Source organism: Rattus norvegicus, chromosome 14 (genome assembly GCF_021556685.1).
Source record: "Rattus norvegicus strain SHRSP/BbbUtx chromosome 14, alternate assembly SHRSP_T2T, whole genome shotgun sequence".
In the NCBI taxonomy this organism is placed as follows: Eukaryota; Metazoa; Chordata; class Mammalia; order Rodentia; family Muridae; genus Rattus; species Rattus norvegicus.
In genome coordinates this window covers 18663142-18679030 of record NC_141547.1, presented here as the reverse complement: position 1 = coordinate 18679030, position 15889 = coordinate 18663142, and the positions used below count along the sequence as shown (strand labels likewise).

Here is a 15889-nt window from a genome sequence, read left to right as displayed (position 1 = left end):
GAGTGAGGTAACCCAGTCACAAAAGTACACACATGATATGCACTCACTGATAAGTAGATATTACCCCAAAAGCTCAGAAAACCCAAGAAACAATTCATAGACCATACAAAGCTCAAGAATAAGAAAGACCAAAGTGTGGCTGCTTCAGTACTTCTTAGAGGAGGAAACAAAATGCTCACAAGAGGAAATATGGAGACAAAGTGTGGAGCAGAGACTGAAGGAAAGGCCATCCAGAGACTGCCACACATGGGGATCCATCCCACATGCAGTCACCAAACCCAGGAACTACTGGAGATGCCAAGAAGTGCATGCTGACAGGAGCCTGATATAGCTGTCTCCTGAGAGGCACTGCCACAGCCTGGTAAAATACAGAGGCAGATGCTTGCAGCCAACCACTGGACTGAGAAAACCAGTGGAGGAAGTAAAGGAAAGACTGAGGTAGCTCGGCGTGGGGGGGTGGTGGTGTTGGTGGCTTGCAACCCCATAGGAATAACAACAAAAGCAACTAACCAGACAACCCAGAGTTACTAGGGACTAAACCACCAACCAAAGAGTTCACATGGTGTGGGACATGTCTCCAGCCACACATGTAGCAGAGGAGGGCCTTGTTGGGCACCAATGGGAGGAGAGCCCTTTGTCCTGTGAAAGCTTATTGCTCCAGTATAGGAGAATGCCAGGGCAGGGAGGCAGGAGGGAATAGGTGGGTGGGTGGGGGAGTACTCTCATGGAGGCAGAGCATGGGGGGATGGTATAGGGCATTTCCTGAGGGGAAACTAGGAAGGGGGATAATATTTGAAATGTAGATAAATAAAATATCCAGGGCTGGAGAGATGGCTCAGCGGTTAAGAGCACTGGCTGCTCTTCCAGAGATCCTGAGTTCAATTCCCAGCAACCACATGGAGGTTCACAACCATCTGTAATGGGGTCTGATGCCCTCTTCTGGTGTGTCTGAAGACAGCTACAGTGTATGCATATATATAAAATAAACAACATTTTTTAAAAAGAGGCTTAATTTCTAGGGCTCTTTTTTTCTGGCTTAAGGGCCCCTCACTAGCCAGGTAAGAGGCTTGCAAGTCTTTAATTATTCTCCATGAGCCAAAGAAAAAAGAAGAGGAAGAAAGGGAGAATTCAAGCACACACAGAGGCACACACAGACAACATGCACACCAGATGAAGTGGAAATGGCTGCACCAAATTTTTTTTTTGCTTTCAGCCTTTTATTGTTTTTAGACAAAAAGTTCTCTAAGTAGGAAGAATTACCTCATAGATAAAGTGTTACATAAAAGGGGAGTTACAGAAGGATGTGAACAGTAAGTAAAAAGCAGTGTTTCATTCTGTAAGCTCATTATAAGTTTAAAGCAACAGTTTCATATGACTTTGTTTTATCATAGTGCACACTTGTGGCTTCTATGGGAAACCTCTGCTAATTAAGGTCAAAGTCCACCATGACCTGATAGCATCTGGGCTTGGCACAATAGGGGAGACTTTCTTCATTGGCAGGGCTTCTCCTCAGACCTTGTCTGGGGAATTCCAAGTCCCCCATATGCCTCTACCTTGAGGAATATCATGTTGAGTCAACTATATTACAGTATCATTTTCCTTACTCCTGATAAAACCTGTTTGGCCAGAACTTGAGATTCTGGAAATGTTTCCCAGTGCTAATGAGGCATTCCAGGTACCATATGTCATATATCCCCAGCCAATGACTTTGGTCATCCTGGATGTTCCTACCCTTGGCCTCCCAACTTTATAATTCCCCCATGTAAAGTTGATCTGCCTACTGATTGCTGGTCCTGGTGTGGTCATTAACCAAACACACTCACAGGGCTTCCAAAACCCCCACTCACAGTCTATGCTCCCTTTGCCCTTGTGGTCCAAATTGGCAGATCCAAGAGGGCAGGGAGACCACAGTTTCATCCTTGAACCTGATCTAGAATGAATATTTTTTCTTGATCATAGATTGTCTCAATCCTATTTCTCTTCTTAATGTAATTGCGAAAGCTCATTGTATTCCTTACTATGAAGCCTTTACTTACTATTTTATGAGGAGGAGGTGCAGTCTATTCTTGATTCTATATTGACTACATTTTCTGGCAAAACAACTGAAACCATCCCCTTAAATTTTCTTCTTAAAATTATTTGAATCAAGTTAAAAATTCTCTAAAGTCATCTTCATGTTGAACTATAGGGAATTTGCCTGAAAGAGTGGGCTGATGCCCAGGGATCACTGGGCTATGTAATAGTGACAGGGATGGAGTATCAGTAGCAAGAAGCAATCCTGGGATGAAGTCTCTAAGGACGCTGCATTCTTAGAGCTCACCCATCGCAGACCATGCAAAATGGTGGGCCATCTCCAGAAAACTCACCTGCATGCCTTCAGCCTTTTCCAGATGGCTTCCAACAGTTAAGTGCTGAACGTTCTCTTAGATCAATCTTTGCTGTTCACTAGCATATGCTGTTGTTAATGTATTATCTCATTGATGATATAATTTCCTGGAAATTCATGTAATAGAAACTGGGTTATCTTTGGTTGATTATGATGAATATTAGATGAGGTCACAGGTTGGTAAGTACTATAAAATACAAACAATGAAGCCTATAAAAAACAAGTATTGGGATGGAGGAACGTCTCAGAGGTTGAGGACACTGACTGCTCTTCCAGAGTCCTGAGTTCAATTTCCAGCAACAACATGGTGGCACACAACCATCTCTAATGAGATCTGGCACCTCTTCTGGCAGTATATAATAAACAAATATATCTTAACACAAAGCAAAGTATTAGTTTTTTAAAAATAACACATTTTTAATTATCTTAACACTGTTAAGGAGTTTTGTCATGTTGGGGTTGGACCTAGATCCTCCTGTATGGTAGGAAAATGTACTGCTCTCTGCCCAAACAAGTAGAGTTACCTCCTAAAAGACAAAATGGATCCAGTGCTTTATAAAAACTTGAACAGTATTAGAAACAGGAAGTAAGCAAAACATCTAAGTGGAACACATTTGGTTTATATGTAAAAAGTGGTCAAATTAGCAATAATTATTAAACATTAACTATAGGGAATAAAAGTTGGAAATTTCCTTGTTAGCTGTTTTTCATGCCTTTGTAAACAGTTATAATGCAAATTATTTCAGAATCCCTTCTTTCTGTAGTAACTGCATTTAGGCATGTCATCCACAGGGTGGAAGCAAAGGGTTTCATTTGGACTGGGCAAGTTCTGAGTCTTTATAGTGCAGCATACAATGTGTATAATGCAGCAGTCCATTCTTCTGATGTTGAAGATGTGAACTTAGGCCCTTAAGAAATTTCTTATAGGCTAGAAAACTATAAAAACCTCTACCTCTGATCCATAGACAGCTAATAGATAATTGTTAGTAAACTTAGGTTATGAAAGTTGCAGCCCTGGGGCTGGAGAGGTGGTGTGTCTCACAATCAAAGAAAGAAGAAAAAAGAAAAGGAAGGAAGGAAAGAAGGAAGGAAGGATCACTGTTTTTAGGTTGTTGGAGTAGTGTGTGGAAAGAACAATTGTAGTTAGGTAATTTCCTAATGGGAAAATGAATTTTTCAATCTTGGAAAAGAATAAACAAGAAGAAAATAGCTTTTGGAAAAGGAAATACTTTTATTTGAAGTATTTTTACCCATGGTTGGGAAAGCTTAGTGGAAGACGAAAGTGTCAGTCTGTCATTAAGAACAAATCTTGACAATGCAGGGGCAGCTGCTGGGCAAAGGGACGGACAGAAGAGGAGAGGCTGAGTGGCTCCAGCTCCCCAGTGCTGAGTATGGTCAGTCACTTAGTGGACAGCTGCAAGTGATGAACCAGCTGGGCTCAGGAATGTCCACCATTTCTAGTTTGGTTAAGATGGTGGCACAGTGGGTCTTAACTCAAGCCTAATCAAATTTGTATCTCTGAGGGGACACTTTGGAGAGAGAATTTCGTTTCATAATTCTCCACATGAGTCTAGTGTGAGGCAGAGCTCTGCTATAGGCAGGACTCTGTAAAGAGGGACCAGAGATCTTCTGACAAACTATCTTCTAAACCCCTTTGGTTCCTTCTAGACATTTCTTTCCCAATAGCAGCCAACCATTGCCCCAGTGTAGGGGAATGTCAGGGGGAGTAGGTGGGAAGGGATGGCGGGGGGACACTCTCATAGAAGCAGGAGGAGGGGAGCATGGGATAGGGGGTTATAGACAGGAAATTGGGAAAGGGAATAACATTTGAAATGTAAATAAAAATATCCAATAAAAATGCAGATTACATGAAAAAATAAATCAGTGAATGTAATGTCAAATCTGATCAAATTATTGTGTTACATGGGATTATTGCCCTTGAATTAACAGACATAAAAGCTTTCTTCATGATTTAAAATCTAAATATCCAGAATAGGGAACATTGCTTCTAAAGAATTACATCCTAAGATAATAATAAACTAATCCTTGTGGAGAACTTTTAAGACATTAAGGTTATGTGTGAGAACCGCCTGTGTGATGATCTAAGCATCCGGGAAGCATGACGAATTAGTAGAGCAGTGTGGAAAAAACTTTAAGAGGACAACAACAGAAAGCTTGTATGCTAGGTGAATTTTATGCATCAGCCTGATACTTTGGTGAGAGTTTGGTGAAAGATGAACACAGATGTAGTTAACATTTACCATCAGCCAACTTAAATGAGATAAACATCAAATTCACTGCAGACCTTAAGAGATGGGACAGCAAGTTTCCAGGCAAGGAAGGATTCTACCTCAAGTCTGTAACACATTTTACCCTAGTGTGTCTGTAACCGTCAGTCTGTCTGCCCTGTGGATGGCAGACTTGCCATCTTCACAATAGGGTAAGTCAATACCTTAAGACATATATATCCTTGATCACTGCCTAGAAGAACCCTCGTACAATGTGTGTCATTCTTAGAAACACAATAGAGTTGTTTCCCTTTCTGTACAGGACTCAGATAAAGTTGATGCCTAAAGTTATTGAGAGTTTATATAAAATAAATTACCCAGTGGAATCATCTCTGGTTGACAGTTGATGAAGACAGAATCATCTCTTACTGTTGGATAGAGGTAAGGAGTCGTCCTATCAAAAGACAACAGTTTCACAGGAAGTGGAGAATCAAGGACACAATGATGAACGTAAGAGCTACACCTAAAACCCGGTGGGCCATTCGAGTCAGCGCTTCTTAATATAAGAAAACATAGAATGCATGAGCTCAGTGAAACTAGGGAAGACACCACTTCAATTTGCTTTGTAAAATTTATTGGCTGCTTGGTAACAGAAGTATTCAGTTCTACCTGATCAAGCATAAAAATACCCAACTAAACTCGAAGTTTGCAGTAGTTCATAAATAATTTGTAGATGCAATTTCTCATCTAGAAACAGGGCATGATTTCCTCTAAATCAACAGAGCAGTAATTATGGGCAGTACTCACACAAAGGTGTTAGTAGATAAATAAATTTTGGAAATGGTGACTTATATACAGTAAATGATGGCTCTCCAAAGGAGAGGTATATATCCAAAACAAACTTGATTCAAGAATTTGTCCTTCAATAGTGTTAGAGTTTGGTGTCTGCAGATGGGATGGATCCCAAGGTGGGACGGTCTCTGAATGGCCTTTCTTTCAGTCAGTCTCTGCTCATTTTTTTTTGTTCCTGCATATCCTTTAGACAGGAACAATTCTGGTTTAAAATTTTTAAGATGGATGGGTGGCCCCATTCCTCAACTGGGGGCCATGTCTATCTACTGGAGATATTCTCTTCAGGTTCTGTCTCCCCGCTCTGGGCATTTTGGCTAATGTCATCCCCATTGGATCCTGGGAGCCTCTTACATCCCTGATGTCTGGGACTTTCTAGTGCCCCCCCCATTTCCCATGCTACCCTGCTGCATATTTCTATTCATTCTCCTGGACCTCTATGATTCTCTCTTGTCTTTCCTCACCATATCTGATCCTACTCCACCTTTCCCTCCCTTCCCCTTCCCCGCCCAGGTTCCTCCATCCCACTGCCTTCTGTGATTATTTTCTTCCCCCTTCTAAGTGGGATTGAAGGATCTACACTTTGGCCATCCTTCTTGTTAAGCTTCATATGGTCTATGAATTGTATAGTGGGTATTCTGAGCTTTAGGGCTGATATCCACTTATCAGTGAGTACATACCATGCATGTCCTTTTGGATCTGGGTTGCTTCACCAAGGATGATATTTTCTAGTTCCATTCATTTGCCTGCAAAATTCATGATGCCCTCATTTTCAGTAGCTGAGTAGTACTCCAACGTGTAAATGTACCACATTTTCTGTATCCATTCTACTGTTGAGGGACATCTGGGTTCTTTCTAGCTTCTGGCTATTATAAATAAGGCTGCTATAAACATAGTGTTGCATGTGTCCTTGTGATATGGTGAAGCATCTTTTAGATATATGCCCAGAGGTGGTATAGCTGAGTCTTCAGGTAGAACTATTTCCAATTTTCTGAGAATCTACCAGATTGATTTCCAAAGCAGTTGTACCAGCTCACAGTCCCACAGGCAATGGAATAGTGTTCCTCTTCTCACCAGCATATGCTGTCACCTGAGTGTTTGATCTTAGCAATTCTGATTGGTATAAGGTGGAATCTCAGGGTCGTTTTGATTTGCATTTCTCTGATAACTAAGGATGTCGAACATTTCTTTAGGTGTTTCTCAGCCATTCGGTGATTCCTCACTTGAGAATTCCTTGTTTAGCTCATCTTTTAATTGGGTTATTTGTTTTTTTAGAATCTAACTTCTTGAGTTATTTGTACATTTTGAATATTAGTCCCCTGTCAGATGTAAGGTTTAGTAAAGATCTTTTCCCAATCTTTAGGTTGCTGTTTTAGCCTAATGATAGTGTCCTTTGCCTTACAGAAGGTTTTGGTTTCATGAGGTCTCATTTGTCTATTTTTGATCTTTCATCCTGAACAATTGGTATTCTGTTAAGGAAATCCTCCCTGTGCCAATGTGTTCCAATTATTTCCCACTTTCTCTTCTATTATATTCAATATAATAGAAGGGAAAGTGGGATCTGGTTTTATGTGGAGGTTCTTGAGCCACTTGGACTTGAGCTTTGTACAAAAAGATTTAAAATGGATCAATTTGCATTCTTCTACATGCAGACCTCCAATTAGACTAGCTGATGCCAACATGTGCTTGCAGACAGGAGCCTGGTATGGCTGTCCTCTGAGAGCCTCTGCCAGAACCTGACTAATACAGATGCAGATACTCACAGCCAACCATTGGACTGAGCCTGGGGACCCTCCAAAAAAGTGAAAAAGTTAGAGGAAGGACTGAAGGAGCTGAAGGGGACTGCAACCCCATAGGAAAAACAACACTATCAACTAACCAGACCCTTCAGAGCAGCCAGGGACTAAACCACCAACCGAAGAGTATACATGGGCCAATCCATGGCTCCCACCACATTTGTAGCAGAAGACTGCCTTATCTGACATCACTGGGAGGGGATGTGCTTGGTCCTATGGGGCTTGATGTCCCAGAGAAAGAGGATGCTAGTGGGAGAAGGCATTCTCTTAGAGGCAAAGGGGAGAGGGCATGGGGTGGAAGTTTCATGGAAGGGGGACCAGGAAGGGGGACAACATTTAAAATGTAAATAAATCAAATAATTAATAAAGAAATGTTCAAATGTCCATCAAGGAATAAATAAAATGTAATGTCTACAAAAAGAAATATTGTCATTCACTCTAAAAAATAAAAACATTTATGATGTGAAAAAAAATCTGTCCTTCAAATAAGCCTACTGATCCTTTATGCAGCATTAATTGAGGAGCTGTATCTGTCCTGCTTTTTGCTTTCTATGATCTAGAGAACTAGTTCTTTTTGGAGTCTGTCCTCTCATATTTTTTTTTTTTTTTTGGTTCTTTTTTTTTTTTTTCGGAGCTGGGGACCGAACCCAGGGCCTTGCGCTTCCTAGGTAAGCGCTCTACCACTGTGCTAAATCCCCAGCCCCTGTCCTCTCATATTTTATTCATGATCTAACAATGGCATTACTTGAAGCTTTATTAAAGCAGTGGTTTTGTGGAAGATAACTTTTCAAAAGTCTGAAATGTTGCCTAACTATGTAGGTAGACAGTTAGATTTGGCATCCCTCCATCTCAAGGCGGTCTCCATTTGAAGTCAATGTCTCGTTTTGGAACCTTTGTATCTCAGAAAGCTGGGATACATTCTACCACAGAGGTTACAGATGCGTCATTCCGTTGAGAAAGGTGTAAGTACTTCACTTGGTATGATGAATGAAGTTCTCATTTTGGACTTAGAACCTTGGAAAGTGACAAAGTTGCTTGTGCTTAGCTTAATTCTGCTTGTGTATGCTGTACAATACATTCCATATTTACTGTGTAACTACATCTGCCACAAAGTATTCTCTACTGCAATTAACTTTATATAAAGAAGGGTTTCCTTGGCCTTTATTAGCTTCACATATATTCATTCCAAAAGTATATCTGTCTTCCAGGAAGAATATAGAATCAGGGTACATTCATTTTCTCAGAGTGAAGAATGCATAGATATTCATGCATATTTTAAGCACCTCATAAATCAAGCTCAGCTGAAAACATATGGTATTCCAGAAACTACCTGCTAAGTTGTTCTCAGGAGACATTAGCAAAAGTAAAAACCCAAACCAAAATGAAAGCAAACCAAAATCCCAAGTCTCCCTTCTTCATTCATGTTTAGGAGAATTTTCATTTTCAAGGCAGATAGATACTACAAAATTAACTGCTGTAGTTCACAGCTGGATGTGAGGGGGTACTCCCAGGAAGTATTTTGGTTTTAAAAAATGAGGTACTCCAGGCTGTTTGTTATCGAGGAAGCTAACTTTTCCTCAGTGGTACCTATGAAGTCTTAAAATTAGTCAGGGAACAGATTGAGCCTACTGGGGATTGCCGAGTTGATGCTAATGTTGGGAGTCTTTGAGAGAAACAGCAGAGATCTGGTGGGAAACCTGGTTTGTATGGCTGGCTATCTCAGTAGCTAGCACTGTGTGGAATGACACAACAACCATTCTAAAGACCAGCATCACTGTCCATCATACTTAGAGTTTGCACTATATTTCAATTTATTTTTATAATTCATCAAAAAACATTGTAGATGGGAAAAATGGAATTATCTTGGTGGTCTTCTTGGAAGGCCATCTCTGTGGTATTTGCTTGATTTTGTTATCTGGCAATTTTCCAGAGTGGTCCAGTTCTAGGTCTGTGAGAAAATGGGAATAAATGGTGCATAAGAGAAACATCAGATGCATACATGGCAAAATATATAATTTTTATGTTTATGGTAAAGATAAAACTGTTTAGTATGACTCATATATCTGTATAGCCCATTTGGGTAAGAATTTTCCAATACCCAAAGCAAAGATTGCTACGCCAAGATGCATAGTTCATTACCCAGTGAAGCCTGTGTGACTGTCTACTCTATGGGAATAATTACTGTCAGAGCAAAAGAGAATGGAATAATTACTGTCAGAGCAAAAGAGAAAAAGCAGTAATAGCCCTTGACATAGTTTGGTTTTTGACTATCTCATAGAGGTCATATGGTTTTATGCTGGATAGTTTTATGCTAACATGCCACAAGTTAAAGACTTCTGAGGGGAGGGAATCTCAATAAAGAAGATGCCTTCATAAGATTGAATTGTTGACAAGCCTGGAGGCCGTTTTCTTAATTCGTGATTGGTGGGGGTGTGCCTAGTCCAAATGTGGGTGAGACGATCCCTGGGCTAGGGGTCCTGTGTTCTATAATAGAGCAAATTGAGTAAACCATGAGGAGCAAGCCAGTAAGCAGCACCCTTCCATGGCCTCTGTATCAGCTCCTGACTCTAGGTTCCTGCTCCATTTGATTTCTGCCCTGGCTTCCATCAATGTGTTCTACAATGTGGAAATGTAAACTAGATAAACCCTTTCTTCCTCAACTTGTTTTTGGCCATGGTGTTCTATCTCATCAATAGTAACCTTGACTAAGATAGGTCCAAGGGTGGCATATTGGGTAGAGATTGGCCTTGGAGAGGAGGAGTGCAGTCGGAGGTCCTTAGGCCACCATGTATCAGTATCCTTAAAGAGGGGTATAGAGCATTAGGCACTTCCCCTTTTCTCCCTTTGACTCCTGACAATGAGATAGCAATTTACTATACTACGTGTTCCCCATTGCTGCCACCTGACACCTGTGCAGCGACCTAAAAACACCAGGGCTATGGGGAAACTTATGGGTCAGAATACCTTCAAGAGCGAGATGAAATAAACCTTCTCTTTTAACAAGTTGATTATCTGAGTATTTTGTTACAATTATGGAAAACTGAACATTAATGCTCCTGGTCATAGAATTGGGACAGTAGTTCAGTGTTTTTCTACTTTAGTAAGACACCATTTGGTATGAGAGGTTTGATTCCTGTTTGCTTGTTTTTGTTGTTGTTATTGAGTGTTGGGTTGTTTGGTTTTTTTGTCTTGTTTTTGTATATAAGAAATTCATATGGTACAAGGTATGATTCTAGTATCTAAAATATTTTTTTTATCTATAGGGCAGAGAAACTCTTTTATCTTGGCATCCCAGGAAACACTAAGTTAATTTCTTCCAGAAAAAAAAATTGCCTGGCTTTATAAGATTGAAAAGCTCACTCGCTGTCCAATAGAACATCAGTTTGGGGTCTTGAAGGTTCACCTAAGAAGATTAAAGTCAAGATGACAACTCCAATTGTTATAACACTTTAAAGTATGAAATATAATGTGTCTGTTGAGTGTATAGAGATAAATGAGAGGTGCATCTAGGGATGAGAACACCTAGAGACCAAAGATTTCAGCTTGTATTCAAGTCTCTAGGGAGAGACTAATGGTCTTTCACTGAAAAAGAATTACATGACCAGTCAATGTTACCTTAATAATGTTAGGGTGCTAAACTGTGTAGAAAAAATGAATGCATTTCAACTTAAGATATGATGAAAAGACTGGTCTATTTAGGGGGAAATACTCAACATTTCCTCTGGTATCAGTGAGTACCAAACTGGGTACAGGGTTGCGAGGGCAGGACTCGGTCACCTTGGGCCAGTTTCCAGTTAGTAAACTATCTCCAGAGTTATTGAATAGTACCACAGAATCTTTCCTGGAGCCCAAGAATCACAGTGTATTAGTTATTGTTCGAAATTTGATAGAAAGGCTTGGGCTGTAGTGTCGTATTCTGACACGATACCTCCACCTTAAAACCTTGTCCAGTAGGGAATAATTCTTTGTCAGAGCCACAGAATCATCTCCATGCAATTTCCTGTTAGTAGTTCTTCATTCCAGACTACATCTATGACTAGCAGGACATGGGTACATTTAGGTTCAAAACATTCTGTACATTTTGTAGAAATCTAGGAAGACATGTAAATGATATTTCAGTTTCTATTCAGGTGATCAAAATGTGCTTCAAAGGTCAAAGAATTGGATAGTGAAGAAATTAAAAGATCAGAGAAAAATGCTAACTGAAGGGAAATTACATAGAAAAAATCTATAGAAGGTAAAGATAATTATAATCAACCAGAAAAATAATTATATTAGACTCTTTGTTGATGTTATACTATATTAAATGAGTTAATCTCTTGTTTAATTAGCATTAACACATTCCTGAAAGTTGTTAGGTTAAAAGGAATTATCTTGAAATATATTAGTTTAATGTTGCTTACTTTTCTTTCTTTTCAAAATATACTTATTTATTTAGGTGGATATGGGCCATTATGTATTTGTGTGGAGGTCAAAGAGTAACAGGGAGTTCATCCTGTTGGTGCTGGGAATCAAACCGGTGTTGTCAGATTTAACAGCAAGCATCTTTACATGCTGAACCATCTCATCTACCCTACCTTCTTTCTTAAATGGATGTTTGCTCCTGTTTCAATGTGTCCTCTGAGAAACTAAATTATCTTCCTACAAATTGAGAAAATATACTCTGAGCTACTGAGGATTGCCTCCCAGTGTGTGTGTGTGTGTGTGTGTGTGTGTGTGTGTGTGTGTGTGTGTGTGTAATAAACCTTCTCTTTTAACACACACATACAGAGAGAGAGAGAGAGAGCGAACTTGATGAGAAGAAACTCAAGCTAAAATGATCATAAAGCTTTCTAAATATCCCCAATTCTTAATTAAAGCCTCATGAGCCTCTAAGGATATCTTTTGAAGAAGTCATAACATAGTTGGATTTTCAGTCTAAGGAGATTCTTCTACACAGGTTGTGATGGAGACAAACTGAGTTCACTTAACTGGGGTATAGATAATATATCAGCAGTGGTCCAGATACTATTTCAACTCTTTAACATACACACCACAAATAATCCATATTTTGAGTTCTAGTCTTCAGAAGACGGAGAATGTCTTTTGTTTTATGACATCATGTATTTTTGTTCTTGGGAAGGTAGATGCTAGTAAAAAAGAGTTCTGAGTCTGGGTCTCTGCTGATATTTACTTTAATCATGTTTTAATAGACACTAGCACTGAAGTAGATATTGAAATTTTCACTTATAAAGAAGAAACCATGAGCTACAGGTAATATAGAACAATGAATTCAAGCTGGCAAAGACAGATAACTGGACTGGGGATTTTAATTTAAATTAGATGGTTCTAGAATTCAGGTTTTGGGGGTTTTTTTGTTTGTTTTACCAACTCCATGAAAAGTCTGACTAACACTAATTGAAATCCTTGTTTAAAGCAATTTTAGATGTTAGCTGTAATAGTTTTTAGTCACCACAATTGACTTTTAAAAAAGCAATAAAAACAACTTTTTGCCAAGTGTAGTGGCTCACACTATTAATTACAAGCAGTTGGGAGGCAGAGGCAGGCAGTTCCCTGAGTTCAAGGCCAGCCTGGTCTTGAGAGTGAGTTCTAGTATTGCCAGGGCTACAAAGAGAAACCCTGTCTTGAAAAACAAACAAACAAACAAACAAACAACAAACGAGTAAAGCATTGTTGAAATTTATAGAATTGAGATCACTTTCCATTTAAAGCTCAGGTTATGTCCAGCTAAAGTTTTGGAGTCTAAATATCTTCATTGGTCACTTAAAAAAAAGGATTTGTTTACTTTTTATATGTTCCAGAGGAGGGCATCAGATCACATTATAGATGGTTGTTAGCCACCATGTGTTTGTTGGAAATTGAATTCAGAACCTCTGGAAGAGTAATCAGTGTTCTTAACCTCTGAGCCATCTCTCCCGCCCCCTCATTGGTCACTTTTAAGTGATTGGAACCATAAAATCTGAAGGAAGCAAATTGCACTGGAACTGAAGAACTCTGCTGTGAATGACGTCTGATCTTTAAACAGTTTTTCCTTTTGATGTGCACCAGGATCCCTTCCATGACATTCATGCTGTCATTATCGTACACAATGTCATTATGATGGATGAAGTACTAGGTTAGGGATGTGAGAATGAGAATCTGAGTCATGTCGGAATCTGTGTACTCTGTAAGCACAAAAGATGTCCTCAATTGAAAATGAATTGGAATGGATAATAAGTAGCATAGGTGAGTGGGGTAAAGTTTGCATCCTTTTCCATGATTTCCAAAATATGTGATAAAATTCTAGACTCTTTGGTGATGTGTCTTAACTGTACTTACCCAAGGCATTGCATATACCCTGCATCAGGACTGCAGGATGTCTCTCATTTCTGCATCAATCTGTTGAGGGAACAGAATATTTTACAGTTTATAAAGCATTTTACTCAGAGGCTGCTGGATCATGCAGAAGGTACACTGCACTTTGACCTTGTCAGAGAATACGAGTGTTGCCCAAACACGAGTTTTCATTAAAATTTTTGTCAGTCATGCTTCCTATCTATTTAGCTTTGTGCTGCCACCCCCATCACAGTTTGCAGTCTGATGAGAACAAGAGAATCTAATAAGTGCTAATCAGCGAATGCACAGAGCAAATAGCAGAGGCATTTGCTTTGCATACATGGAGTCCTAGCAGAGCTTATTCTGTGCTGAACCTTAAAGGCTGGGAAAAGAAACAGGAGTTGGCCTAGTCTGCACACAGTGGGGTGGGAGACAGAGCAAGTTTAATATTTGGAAGATTGAAAGTGGTTCAGGGGAATATAACAGGAGGCACAGAGAGAGTCATGGGAGGTCAGCTTGGAGAGGAAATCAGGAATCAATACCCTAGCTTGAAAAAAAGAAAGAAAGAAAATAAAATCCAGGTTTGATATGAAAATAATGAAGAGCCACAGAAGGAATGTATTAACCGTCTTGTGTTTTTATGGAGGTTACTGTGACCTCAGTGTAGAGCTGGGATTCAGTGCAAAGGCAATTGAGTCAGACTGGAGTTGGGAGGTCAGTTGGGAAGACGCAATCCAAGGGAAGACTACAGGAAACTAGAAACATGAATGTTGAAAGATTTCAAAGGCAGAGTTGGCAGCCCTTGGGATTTGATTTGAAAGGTTTAGAAGAAGAAGAGAAATTAAGTATCACTAAGTTTTCATTTGGAAGCAATGGATAAACCATGCTGATATAAATCATGAGTGTGTGAAACACAGAAGGTTTTAGGTGAAGTTGCTTCTGGTCCTGCTGTGTATTAGTTTAATGTGGAATATGCAATCATGTGAATAGAAGAGATCACCACAAATGGTTGTGTCCAGAGCTTGGTGCAGTGGGGCAAGGTGTTGCCTAAAGGTAGGTGTTTATACATTAACATCACTCAAATAGAGGAGAGCACTCAGGAAGATGTATCATGGATTTGATCATCAAAGATAAACTGTGCAAACTGGATATTTAAGAGGTGAGTAGAGGATGAAGAAAATAGGAAACAGAACAAGAGAGGAAGATCATAGGGTAACAGTAGAAAATGCTAACATGGGTGTCCGAGAAAGTGTGTTAAAGGGTTGGGCATACAGGCTAGGGAGGGAAGTGTTTTCCTCATAAGCACAAGTCCTTCGGTTTGGTTCCCAGGACCTGGAATACAAAGCTTGGTGTCTAGTAGCACTTGAAACTTCAGCACTGGGGAGGTGGAGATGGGAGAATTCCTGGAATTTAACATCCAGCCTAGCCTAATGAAAATGCACATATATCCACATGAACACCAGAGCACATATATGCACATGAAAATACACACACACACACACACACACACACACACACACACACACACACACATGCACACACACACTATCATTTCAGAGAGGGAGGGATAGTTGTGGGTACCACATGTCTCACAGAGTAGGCCGAGGAGACTGAAGGCTCTTTGTTAGGTTTAGCAGGAGAGACTATTGGTATGGCTGGTTTGGCAGTGGTACAGTCCGGCCTCTGGTGACACCAGACCACTACCAACACAGTCACACCAACAGTCCTGGAACAAGAGTTGAATACTTCAGAGAAGTCATGGGGAATTAGGGAACACACTGTTCAGCCAAGAAAATAGAAGAAAAGGGGAGAAGGAAAATTCTAAATAAGTGTTTAAATTATCATATTTATTAGTTTTGACATAAGGAAAAACAACTTTAATATAAGTTAGACAGATTCAGCAAAAAGGAAATGGGGTCTTATTCAAGGAAGAAAGTTAGAGGGAATTTAGAGTGAGTACTACCAAGCTGTTGTTGTTAATATTTTAGTAAGTTTGAATTTTTAGTCAGTAGTGGATTTTGTTTTAGTACCAACACTTGACTTTTGCCATGACTAGTTAAATTAGAGCTGGAATCTCTGATAATGGCTTGAAGAAAAGAAGCAGGAATACTTAGAATTAGAATATCTTCTAATAAAGAAAAATCCAACCAACCAAACAACCAACCAAACCAAACTAAACAAAACCAAACCACATCAAACCAAACTCATGGTTTCCAGAACCATATATGACTTGCTTCATTTAGTCCATTTATAATATGTGTTTTAATGTAAAAAAGTTGCTTTAGATTATTCTATAAATATTTTCACCAAGAACT

General features: G+C 39.6%; 2 protein-coding genes across 2 annotated transcripts in view; one reads left to right on the top strand and one right to left on the bottom strand.

Annotated features, from left to right (window-relative positions):
* The window catches only part of Npffr2 (neuropeptide FF receptor 2), a 284733-nt gene that overhangs the window by 118233 nt on the left and 150611 nt on the right, over window positions 1-15889 (top strand). The window lies entirely within an intron of this gene.
* Gc (vitamin D binding protein) overlaps window positions 9053-15889 on the bottom strand; it is a 35420-nt gene continuing 28583 nt past the window's right edge. The window contains exons 12-13 of the mRNA NM_012564.3: window positions 13578-13637; window positions 9053-9207 (exon numbers count right to left, since the gene is read on the bottom strand). Of these exons, the coding sequence (NP_036696.2) occupies window positions 13602-13637 (36 nt within the window). The 3' untranslated portion in view covers window positions 9053-9207; window positions 13578-13601. The remainder of the gene's footprint in view (window positions 9208-13577; window positions 13638-15889) is intronic.